This window comes from Sturnira hondurensis, unplaced genomic scaffold (assembly GCF_014824575.4).
Source record: "Sturnira hondurensis isolate 20B ecotype Veracruz unplaced genomic scaffold, ASM1482457v3 Scaffold0020211, whole genome shotgun sequence".
In the NCBI taxonomy this organism is placed as follows: domain Eukaryota; kingdom Metazoa; phylum Chordata; class Mammalia; order Chiroptera; family Phyllostomidae; genus Sturnira; species Sturnira hondurensis.
This window is the reverse complement of record NW_028092842.1, coordinates 37,258-49,745: the sequence shown is the minus strand read 5'-3', so window position 1 is coordinate 49,745 and position 12,488 is coordinate 37,258. Positions and strand designations below refer to the sequence as shown.

The following is a 12,488-nucleotide window of genomic DNA, read 5'->3' as shown; positions in this document are numbered from 1 at the left end:
AGATGGTCAGGGAGGCAGCGTTGGAGGACCTGTCTATGGAGCCAGAGAACCGGTCCGGGACCCCAGAGGGTCTTTCGTCATCTCTGTAGATCACAGTGGTGGGGCCCCTGCCTGGGCGCTGTTGGTACCAGGACACATAGTTGTTCGCAATGTTGCCGCTGCTGCGGGTGCAGGAGATGGTGGCCGTCTGTCCTGGAGACCCTGACACAGAGCCTGGCTGAGTCAGCACAAACTGGGCCCAAGACCCTGCAAGAAGGAGCCACACAGAGATCAGTGAGGAAGGACAGAACTTGTTCCCAGGGAGAGAGGAGATGTCTTGGACCCAGGTGTCAAAATGGTGCCCACCATGAACTCCCCTCAGGCCCCACCTGTGCAGTGAGCCAGGACAGTGAGGAGAAGTGGAGCCCAATCCATGGTGGAGACACGCCCCAACTCAGCTTCCTCAGCCCCACTGCCAGACCTGAGTCCTCAGACTTTTATGTCAGCCTGAGGCTTAGAGTGGGATGTCATTATGCAAATCTTCCCTTTTATTGGCTGTATAAGTCCCTCTTTTAACAGAAGCCAGGGTTTCTGATGAGCAAAAGAGATCACACAGGTGGGAGGGCTACAACCCAAAGATGATGACACTGGAAACACCCAAGAGTCAGGAGCAGCACTCTCAGCTGAAGAATGTGGGGCATGGTCGCCCTCTGGTGGATACAGGAGACATGGCGCCCTCGGGCTGGTGCTGCTGCTCAGGGCTCCTGCCCTGCTGGTGGCCTTGACCCTGTGCCCATCCCAGTCCCAACCTTTTCAGATTGGCTCTATCCACTTAGAAATACGTCTGTTAGCTTCCATCATGTTCTTCTGTGGACTGAATACTCATTTAATGATATTGCAAATCATAATCTTCAATTGTACAAATAGTTCAATGGTGTATGCACCTATTGAAGGACATAGCAGTTGCTTTCTAAGTCTTAACAACATGAATAAATAAGATGTAATTTTATGTGCATATGCTCATTTGCACACAAGTGATTGATTTAGTTAAAGACCTCGGAGAGTGATTTCTGTGTTGTATCACAGTAGAGTGTGTTTAACTTTATGAGAAACTGCCAAAGTGCCTTCAAAGGTGCCCACGGCTGGTGCGTCCCCACTGCACGAACGAGAGTCCCTGCCTCCCCACAGCCTAGGAGCCTCTGCTGTGGTCTGTGTTCATTGGAACCTGGTGGTCCCTTGTTGTCACACATGCAACTTCCCAGTAGCATCTTAGGTTCACCATCTTTTTACGTTGATCTCCCAGTTGTACCTTTTCCTTAGTCATAAGACTGTTCAGAACTGCTCAGTGGAAGGGAGGGTGACGTCCCACTAGCTAAGAATTTGAAGGCTGCACAAAGGTTTTAAATCAGATGAAAAACAATTCTCTGTGCTTTCAAACCTCAGAGAAGTACGAGTGAAGCCCAGGCTGGTACCAGGGATCATACAGGTTGCTGTGCAGGTGTTAGCTGGGTGTGAATAATGGAAGGGAGGAAGCAAAGGGAATCAGACAGGATTAAGCCAAATCAACTGGGAAGTGGTTCTTTGTTTGCTTAGCCAGGAAGCTACAGCTTCCCTCTCCCCAGGGGATGGCAGCATTTTCCCTCCTAGGGAATTAGCACCCTCAACTCCCCTTGTAGGAGGAGCATCCTGGCTCCCAAGGAGCAAAGAGACCTCTCTCTCTCTCTCTCCCTCTCCCAGAAACATGAAATTACCCCATTTGTTCACTAACTCCATAGCAAAGATGTGGATCTAGCAGCCAAGCAGGGCCCACCCCACATGGTGTGGCCCTTACATGCTCAGCTCTAATAAGAGACAGCAACTCTGGATACTGGTCTTTGTTCTGGCCTTCCTGAAGACACTATTGGATGTATTCCATACCTGGACAGACAGACATGGGACACAGGGGCAGCCTTGTATGTGTGCTCAGATAAATCTTGCCACCCCACAGTCTCCCACACATGTGNAAAGGTTTTAAATCAGATGAAAAACAATTCTCTGTGCTTTCAAACCTCAGAGAAGTATGAGTGAAGCCCAGGCTGGTACCAGGGATCATGCAGGTTGCTGTGCACCTGTTAACTGGGTGTGAATAATGGAAGGGAGGAAGCAAAGGGAATCAGACAGGATTAAGCCAAATCAACTGGGAAGTTGTTCTTTGTTTGCTTAGCCAGGAAGCTACAGCTTCCCTCTCCCCAGGGGATGGCAGCACTTTCCCTCCTAGGGAATTAGCACCCTCAACTCCCCTTGTAGGAGGAGCATCCTGGCTCCCAAGGAGCAAAGAGACCTCTCTCTCTCTCTCTCCCTCTCCAAGAAACATGAAATTACCCCATTTGTTCACTAACTCCATAGCAAAGATGTGGATCTAGCAGCCAAGAAGGGCCCACCCCACATGGTGTGGCCCTTACATGCTCAGCTCTAATAAGAGACAGCAACTCTGGATACTGGTCTTTGTTCTGGCCTTGCTGAAGACACTATTGGATGTATTCCATACCTGGACAGACAGACATGGGACACAGGGGCAGCCTTGTATGTGTGCTCAGATCAATCTCGCCACCCCACAGTCTCCCACACATGTGTCTGAGACACGCTTTTCTCCTGATCCCATGGAGCAACAGGGGAGCACAAACACCCACCTGGTATCCTGGGGTCTCACGTTCTGCACTCGGGCCTTTCCTGACCCCACTCAGCACTGGGGGCTCTTTTGCTCTGGAAGCAAAGCAGTTCTGTGTGCCCTGTAGGAACCATACCTTCAAAAGGAGATATTTTCATTGACACCACAAAGAAATAACTGAGAAAATGGAATCCTTTTGTTTTAAGAGGACGAGTGACACTGGAATCATGATCCAGGGCTGGTGTTGGTCACAGGCAGGGACAGGGGACTCATGAACCAAGCAGGGGCAGGGAAGGAAGATTTGTCACGTGTCCCCATGGAGCAGGCCATCTTTGTGCCATTGGGTCGTGTTCGGCTCTGTAAAAACGACCGTCAGCATCTTCTAAGGCTGGAGCCCAGAGGTGTTCACAGTGGTTTTGGTGATTTAACAGAATTCAGAAAATGAGTCTCAAAGCACTGGTCAGTCTGTCACTGTTCCTCGAGGTCACAAATGTGGGGGCTCTACCTGGGAGCCCTTGGGAACATTGCCATGGTCACCCCCAATGTGTCTGCTGCTTCCTGTGGAAGAGAATGTGACCTTGGGTCTGGGCTCATCAGCAACTTCATGGGGGAGGAAACACAGGCACACACTGGGGACTTCCTGCTCCTGATGTCCTGTAGCCCAGCTCACACCCTGGATGGCTGGAGAGCCCAGGGAAGTGTGAGAGGACAGGAGGACAGTCGGTGCCTGTGGGCTCAGGAGAACCCACTGACAGTCATGAGGTCACCAGTCATGGAGGGTGCCCAAGGGTCCAGTGTCCAGGGTCAGGATGAAGGACCTGGGGCTGTGGGCATGTTGAAGAGCTAAGACAAGGTTCTCACTTATGACCTTAATTTTATGGGTTCACTTGACTCTCTGGGTCATCATTTGTACTTGCAGACACAGTATTGTCAGATAATAGAGAAAATATATATTGGCCTCAGCCTCCTGACCTTGATATTTCCCGGGTGACCAGTGTTCCTTTTGTTCTCAAGAGGTGACTCTGGGAGAGCTCCTGGGTGAGGACAGGACACTCATAGACAGAGGCACGATTCAAAGCTAGAATTTACAGATGTGCCCCCCATTTCCTTGAGGAGGGAGGAGGGCTCAGGTGGAGTAAAAAATTTAATTGAAACCTAGTTAGGGAACGTGGGAGCCTTCAAATTAAAGAGAAGAATTTGTGTGACACCGAAGACATCCTGCTGGTAACCGTCACCTGAAGATCGGGCAGTTCTGTGGGAAATGGGCCTTCACTGCAGACCTGACCCTCTCGCCACGCAGTCATCTGGGAGCTGAGTTTTGTGGTGGGACATCCAGCTGGTGTCACAGGAAATTGCTTGTTATGAAGAAAAGTTGCCCACAGTTGGCGACCCGATGTGTCAGAGGATTCTGTGTGAGTTTGAAACAAGCCACAGCACTAAGATAAACCACAGATTTTTACTTAAGTAAAAATAAGGATTTTAAAAATAAGTATTAAAATACTTAAGTATTTTAATAAGTATTTTTTAAAATACTTATTTTGTTAAAATTTATGCCAGACACTAAGGGGACAGTCAGTTGGGCTTCGTCACCCCTTCAGCTTGAGTGACCTGGGGACGCCCTGTGCTCTCACTCATGGCTGTGCTGCTCCTTCCCCTTCCACGGACATTCTGATGCAGAAGAGCCCACCTTACAGAGGCCTCCACAGAAGCATCAATGAGGCTCAGAGTCATAACCACTGGGCCCAGGGGTTTCTGTCTCACTTCCTCGTCATCTGAACAACTGTGAGCAACTGTAGCTGCTCCCACTGCCATGACCTGTAGCACAGTAATAGTCGGCCTCATCCTCAGGCTGCAGCCCTGAGATGGTCAGGAGCCCTGCGTTGGCCGAGGCATCTTTGGATCCAGAGAAGCGGCTGGGGACCCCGGAGCCCTGGTGCTTCTCTGAGTCTGATTTATACCACAGCAGATACCGGGGAGGGCTCCCTGGCTTCTGCTGGTACCAGTGTATGTAGTAGCCAGCAACACCAATGTCACTGCTGAGGGTGCAGGTGAGTCTGGCTGTGGCTCCAGGAGATGCAGAGAGGGAGGGTGGCTGAGTCAGCACAGGCTGGGACAGGGAACCTGCAGACACAGATACTTAGCAGTGATGGAGAAAAACCAGGGGAAGCTTCCCAGGAGATGGAGCAGGAAGGGAAGAAACTTGGGAATTGAGCCCTGGTCCCAATGGCCCACCCCTACCTGTGAAGTGAGAGAGGAGCACCAGGAGGAGAGGAGTCCAGGCCATGGTGCACACAGCCCCTGAGCCCAGAGTGCGGATGGGTTGCCCAGGCCTCCTTTTCTCCCCACCCTCTGCCAGGAGAGGTGCTGTCCATGCAAATATGTGTCCATCCAGGGGCTCCCCAGCCCCTCCCTGAACCCTGGTGCTGGAGCTCAGCTCACACCCCAGACTGAGGGGATGGAGGCTGACCTTACCCCTTGGGATACCCCTGAGGGGAAACACTACTTGAGATATCATGGAGGATCCTTCTCAGGAGATACTATCAGGCCCCAGAGGACACAGCTGCTCAGTCCCCATCAGTGTGCACAATTTCCAACCACCATGCCCAGGCTCCTATTAGTGAATGATCACTAATGAGCAGCTTCGTAGTCACCAAAGGGCTGTCCCACAGCACCCCCTGCTGGTGGCAGTCCACACTTCTCTATAGCCCCAGGTCCAGAAGCCCAGCTGGTTTCTGCACCTCAGCAGGTCACTGAGTCTATTCACACATTCAGAGTCTGGTTCCCACACACTGTGACTCTGAGAGACTGTACTAGTTACTGTACCATCTCACTCCCAGGGGTCCCCCTCTGGAGAGGCACAAACATGCACGTATATGACAAATTAATTTGTTTCACCTCTAGCGAAGATGCTCAAAAGTAAAAGCTAAGTGACCTGCATGTCCAATATGACAGACCAGGGGACCATTCATCTGGTCTGAAGGGGCTCGCTTGGACTTCTCAGAGAAATTTCCAGGAACACACTCAGAGTCACGGGCAGAGGAGGCCAACTCAGCAATCATTTTAAGTCATGTGATGCATGTATGCTTTTCATAGACCTGATTTGATTAAGTGATTGGTAAAGAGAATGGCTTTTAAAGGGTTCACATTTCACAGTGGAAAGTGTAATATGCTAATTCATTTTAGGAATTCAGTTTTATTTTTAATTTACTCTTACTCTTTATTCTTAGTGTTCTCATACTTGTGTAGTATGTTTCTTCTTAGGGTTTTCTCTTAGGTGACCTAACATTTGTTTATATTTTAAACAAAACTTCCTTCCTCCACTTTCTCACTCATTGTCCCACTTTAGCTGCAAGATAACAGCCAGGTGAGATGCGTTTGCAGATATGATGAGTGTCTGGGCAGTGGAGGAAGAGACCAGCCTGTCCCTCTGTGCCCGGATCCACCTCTGCTGTACCTGTGTCCACGGTCCCATGGTCCCCACACGTCTAGACTCACGGGGACTCCTAGTCAGTGACTCTCACCAGGATCACCTGCTCACCTGGGGCGCTGTGTTTAAGACACTCGACAGGTCTTTCTCATGCAGCTCAGACAGATCACCCCCTGCTCAAAACCCTCAGGGACTCCCCACTACTGTTTGCACGGAACCCCAAATCCTGGGCTCCCCTCAGGAGGCTTCAAGGTTGGTCCCATCCGCTCCACACCCACCATGCACCCCTTCCACATGCTCTTAGGTCTCCAGTTTTTCCCAATTCCCTGTGACTTCAGATCCCTGACTCCTGTCCTTTCATGGTGCTCAAGGTGTCTCCTCCCCCATCCTTCGGAAGGAAATAGGATTAAACTTCAATCACGGTGACACATTTCAGCCATTCTGAGTGGCTGTCAGTAGTAGGGCACACAGATGTCATCACAGACAGAATTAGAGAACCAATAGGACAATGTTGAAGTCACACAAACGATGGAGAAGAGTTCAAAGAACTGCTTGCGTCGATTACAACACCTCAACTCCCATCCACACGACTCTTCTTGTTCAGTCCTCTACCCTCTGTCCCTCTCACTCTGCTCCCTCGCTGACTATGAGAACACACCCACACATCATGTCCCTATCAGCACGGGTTGTTGCATAAATATGTATTTATGTGCCAAAACGCTTGCATAGGACAGCAACAGGTTCCAACTACTGTCACATAAATGCATGTGTGTAGAGATCTCCAGAATGATCATCTAACTGAGTGCTGTGCTCAGTGAGAGGAGGAAGGGGGAACAGGCCTCCTGTGTTTGGAGCCATGAGGTTCAGGATGACACGTGTGAGCAGAAGGAAGTCCAGACCAGCACACACAGCCTCGGACCATCATTTATCAGCTTCCTTCACCCACATCACAGGGCAGAATCCTGTCTCGTTCACACAGACATTTGAAACACGTGGCGCTTCCGCCATGATTTCTTCAGTAGAGTCCTTTGTGAAATTTTGGGTCATATGTTGAATATTACATTTCATTGGTAATGAGGTAGACTCTGAGCTGTGTGTTACTCCTGGTTGAAAACTGATGACCTGACAGACTGTTATTTATGTGAAATGTGAGCAGACACTCAACGACCACCTTGCCCTGTACAGGTCACATGCTCACAGGGGTCATCTTGTCTTCTGTCCTCAGTGTCTGCCCCTCCCCCACCCACTGCTCCTGTCTGTGCTCCAGAACCCACACGGACCTGACACCAAGGGCATGAGACCCTGTACTGTGTCCATTCATCCCTGTGTCTCAGGTTTGAAATGCACTCCCCAAGAGAGTAAAATGAAAAGACATAAAATATTTTCATGCCATGTACAAAATTTCAATATATTAACTGTACACATAACGGGCCAAATTTATGTTTTGCAATTTGGTTTCTTTCTGTGTTCATTATATTTCATCTTTATTGCATTTTTTCATTACTACTTTGTCTCTTCATACCCTCCTTTCCTCATCTTTCACCACACTCTTCTCCATGCCCATGAGTCCTTTTCCTTTGGCTCAATCCCTCCACCCATTAACCCCCACACACGGTCTGTCCTCCTGGGGTCCTTCACACTGACTGAGAGGTGTTTCCCCATGACTAGCTCCCAGGCTCTGACCTTACCGCAGGCTGTGTAACTTTTTTGTCTCACAGACAGAAACTCAGAAGCACAGAGACAGCACATTAGTCTCCATCCAGCTGACTGTCATGAACAGGACTCAAAGGCACAGGCTGCCTAGGAGCTGAGAACACACTCATTTCACCAGAAATGGGGACCCCAGAGCCCTGGCCCTTGTCTGAGTAGGACTTGTAGTTCAGCAGATACCGGGGAGGAATCCCTGGCCTCTGTTGGTACCAAGATATGTAGTAGCCACGAACAGTGAAGCCACTGCTGAGGGTGCAGGTGAGTCTGAGCGTTGCTTCAGGAGATGCAGAGAGAGAGGGCAGCTGAGTCAGCACAGGCTGGGACAGGGAACCTATAAACACAGACACTTAGCAGTGATGGAGAAAAACCAGGGGAAGCTTCCCAGGAGATGGAGCAGTAAGGAAATAAACTTGGGAATTGAGCCCTGGTCCCCATGGTCCACCCCTACCTGTGCAGTGAGAGAGGAGCACAAGGAGCAGAGGGGTCAAGGCCATGGTGCACACAGCCCCTGAGCCCACAGTGGGGCTGGGCTGCCCAGGCCTCCTTTTCTCCCCTCCGTCTGCCAGGGGAGGGGGTGTCCATGCAAATGTGTGTCCATCCAGCTGTTGCCCAGCCCCTCCCTGAGCCCTGGTGCTGGAGCTCAGCTCACACCCCAGACTGAGGGGATGGAGGCTGACTTCACCCCTTGGGACAGCCCTGGGGGAAGCACCTGCTGAGACAACACAGAAGTCCATGGGACTCTGCCAGGCCTGAGACGACCCAGCTTCAGAGTCCCCATTAGNCATCCTTCAGAAGGAAATAGGATTAAACTTCAATCACGGTGACACATTTCAGCCATTCTGAGTGGCTGTCAGTAGTAGGGCACACAGATGTCATCACAGACAGAATTAGAGAACCAATAGGACAATGTTGAAGTCACACAAACGATGGAGAAGAGTTCAAAGAACTGCTTGCGTCGATTACAACACCTCAACTCCCATCCACACGACTCTTCTTGTTCAATCCTCTACCCTCTGTCCCTCTCACTCTGCTCCCTCGCTGACTATGAGAACACACGCACACATCATGTCCCTATCAGCACGTGTTGTTGCATAAATATGTATTTATGTGCCAAAACGCTTGCATAGGACAGCAACAGGTTCCAACTACTGTCACATAAATGCATGTGTGTAGAGATCTCCAGAATGATCATCTAACTGAGTGCTGTGCTCAGTGAGAGGAGGAAGGGGGAACAGGCCTCCTGTGTTTGGAGCCATGAGGTTCAGGATGACACGTGTGAGCAGAAGGAAGTCCAGACCAGCACACACAGCCTCGGACCATCATTTATCAGCTTCCTTCACCCACATCACAGGGCAGAATCCTGTCTCGTTCACACAGACATTTGAAACACGTGGCGCTTCCGCCATGATTTCTTCAGTAGAGTCCTTTGTGAAATTTTGGGTCATATGTTGAATATTACATTTCATTGGTAATGAGGTAGACTCTGAGCTGTGTGTTAGTCCTGGTTGAAAACTGATGACCTTACAGACTGTTATTTATGTGAAATGTGAGCAGACACTCAACGACCACCTTGCCCTGTACAGGTCACATGCTCACAGGGGTCATCTTCTCTTCTGTCCTCAGTGTCTGCCCCTCCCCCACCCACTGCTCCTGTCTGTGCTCCAGAACCCACACGTACCTGACCCCAAAGGCATGAGACCCTATCCTGTGTCCATTCATCTCTGTGTCTCGGGCTTGAAATGCCCTCCCTAAGAGAGTAAAAAGAAAAGACATAAAATATTTTACATGCCATGTACAAAATTTCAATATATTAAGTGCACACACAATGGACCAAATTTATGTTTTGCAATTTCGTTTATTTCTGTGTTCATTTTATTTCATCTTTATTGTATTTTTTCACTACTGCTTTGTCTCTTCATACCCTCCTTTCCCCATCTGTCACCACACTCTTCTCCATGCCCATGAGTCCTTTTCCTTTGGCTCAATCCCTCTACATCCTAACCCCCCACACACCAACTGTCTTCCTGGGGTCCTTCACACTGACTGAGAGGAGTTTCCACATGACTGGCTCCCAGGCTCTGACCTCACCCGAGTCTGTGTAACTCTTTTGTCTCACTGACGGGCACTCAGAAGCACAGAGACAGCACATTAGTCTCCATCCAGCTGACTGTCATGAACAGGACTCAAAGGCACAGGCTACCTAACAGCGGAGAACACACTCATTTCACCCAGTGAGTCTCAGCCTGGGGTCTTTGGGACCCTTCAGGGCATATTTGGAAATCTGAAGGTGGTGTCGTGGGTCATAACTTAACAAGAGGGTGTCACTCTCATCTTGGTGTGGAGTACAAAGGACACATCTGAGTATCCCACATGCACAGAGCAGACCCTCCAGAAGCACTGACCCACCCTATTCCACAAACACACAGGCTCACACACCCTGCTCTGAACTAACTCACCCTCAGGAATTCACTCTACAGGAAACAGGCAACCAACCACCCTGACAGGGAGAGTGTTGGAAAGAAAATAGAGGGACTCAGAAACCTGCAATCTCTACACACACTTTCCAGCAGGAGATAGAAGAGGGCACACTGCTTGGTGGGGACAGGCTGAGTGCAGACCCAGAAGGGGAAGCTCTGGGGTCTTTGGTCTCACTTTCCCTGAGTCTGAAGCACTGTGTGATTACCACTGCTATCACTAGACTGACAGTAGTAGTCGGCCTCATCCTCAGGCTGCAACCCCGAGATGGTCAGGGAGGCTGCGTTGGAGGAGCTGTCTATGGAGCCAGAGAACCGATCCGGGACCCAGAGAGTCTTTGGTCATCTCTGTAGATCACAGTGGTGGGGCCCCTGCCTGGGTGCTGTTGGTACCACTGCACATAGTTGTCCCCAATGTTGCCGCCGCTGTAGGTGCAGGAGATGGTGGTCGACTGTCCCAATGACCCTGAAACAGATGTGGGCTGAGTCAGCACACACTGGGCCCAAGACCTTGCAAGAAGGAGCCACACAGAGATCAGTGAGGAAGGACAGACCCTGTTCCCAGGGAGGGAGGAGATGTCATCAACCCAGGTGTCAAAATGGTGCCCACCCTGAACTCCCCTCAGGCCCCACCTGTGCAGTGAGCCAGGACAGTGAGGAGAAGTGGAGCCCAATCCATGGTGGAGACACCCCCCGACACTGCTTCCTGAGCCCCACAGCCAGAACTGAGTCCTCAGACTTTTATGTCAGCCTGAGGCTTAGAGTGGGTCATCATTATGCACACCTTCCCTTTTATCAGCTGTATAAGTCCCTCTTTTAACATAAGCCAGGCTTCCTGATGAGCAAAAGAGATCACACAGGTGGGAGGGCTACAACCCAAAGATGATGACACTGGAAACACCCAAGTGTCAGGGGCAGCACTCTCAGCTGAGGAATGTGGGGCATGGTCGCCTTCTGGTGGATGCAGGAGACATGCCGCCCTTGGACTGGTGCTGCTGCTCAGGGCTCCTGCCCTGCTGATGGCCTTGACCCTGTGCCCATCCAATTCCCAACCTTTTCAGATTGGCTCTATCCACTTAGAAATACGTCTGTTAGCTTCCTTCATGTTCTTCTGTGGACTGAACACTCATTTAATGATATTGCAAATCATAATCTTCAATTGTACAAATAGTTCATTGGTTTATTCATCTATGGAAGGACATAGATAGCAGTTGCTTTCTAAGTTTTAACAACATGAATAATTTTATGTGCATATGCTCATTTGTGCACAAGTGATTGATTTAGATAAAGACCTAGGAGAGTGATTTCTGTGTTGTATCACAGCAGAGTGTGTTTAGCTTTGGGAGAAACTGCCAAAGTGCCTTCAAATGTGCCCATGGCTGGTGCATCCCCACTGCACAAATGAGCGTCCCTGCCTCCCCACAGCCTGGGAGCCTCTGCTGTGGTCAGTGTGTAAGTGTGGGCCATGCTCATGGGAACCTGGTGGTCCCTTGTTGTTACACATGTGATTTCCCAGTAGCATCTTAGGTTCGCCATCTTTTCACGTTGATCTCCCTGTTGTACCTGTTCCTTAGTCATAAGACTGTTCAGAACTGCTGATTGGTGTGAGGGGCGGTGAGGTACCATGCCCACACACGTGGGAATTCAAGGGCTCTGCAAAGGTCCTAAATCGGGTGGAAACAAATTCTCTAGAACTTCAAACCTCAGAGAAGCACAAGTGAACCCCAGGCTGGTACCAGGGAACACACAGGTTGCTGTGCATGTGTTAGCTCGGTGTGAATAAAGGAAGGAAGGAAGCAAAAGGAATCAGACAAGATTAAGCATCACCAACCACGAACACAGGCCTGTTTGCTTAGCCCGGAAGCTACAGCTTCCCTCTCCGCAGGGGAAGGCAGGCTCGACCCTCCCGGGGGATAAACACCTTTCTCTCCCCATATAGGGAGCAGCCCAGCCTCCAGGGCCAGGATGTCCTGGAGACCAGGGGAGGGTACGCACCTGTACATGAGAAGTCCAAATGTCCCAGGAGAAGGTGCTTCTTTGAGGCCTGTGCTTGCGGAGTCGTGACTACCTACAAGTTTGGGCCAGTGCAAAGCTGTGGAATCTTGGGAAGCTGATTGGTTATTTTGAACAACTATTAGGCCTTCCTAAGCTCCAGGTAACACAATGCCAGGGAACAAAGCATTTCTCACTCTGCTTCTCTCTCCCTCTCCCTCTCCCTCTCTCTCTCTCTCTGTCCCCAGGAACACATGGT

At 50.2% G+C, this 12,488-nt stretch overlaps 2 gene segments (V, D, J or C); both read right to left on the bottom strand.

Moving 5' to 3' along the window:
* Positions 1 to 4: 4 nt before the first annotated feature.
* On the bottom strand, positions 5 to 10,954 carry LOC118975253 (immunoglobulin lambda variable 6-57-like; the record flags this gene model as incomplete). The annotated part of the segment is given in 2 exon segments: positions 5 to 246; positions 10,871 to 10,954. Coding segments are annotated over 2 exon segments (288 nt in total), but the record flags the coding sequence as incomplete, so codon positions are not given.
* Positions 4,365 to 4,935, bottom strand: LOC118975250 (probable non-functional immunoglobulin lambda variable 5-48). The segment is given in 2 exon segments: positions 4,365 to 4,747; positions 4,865 to 4,935. Coding segments are annotated over 2 exon segments (399 nt in total).
* Positions 10,955 to 12,488: the final 1,534 nt, after the last annotated feature.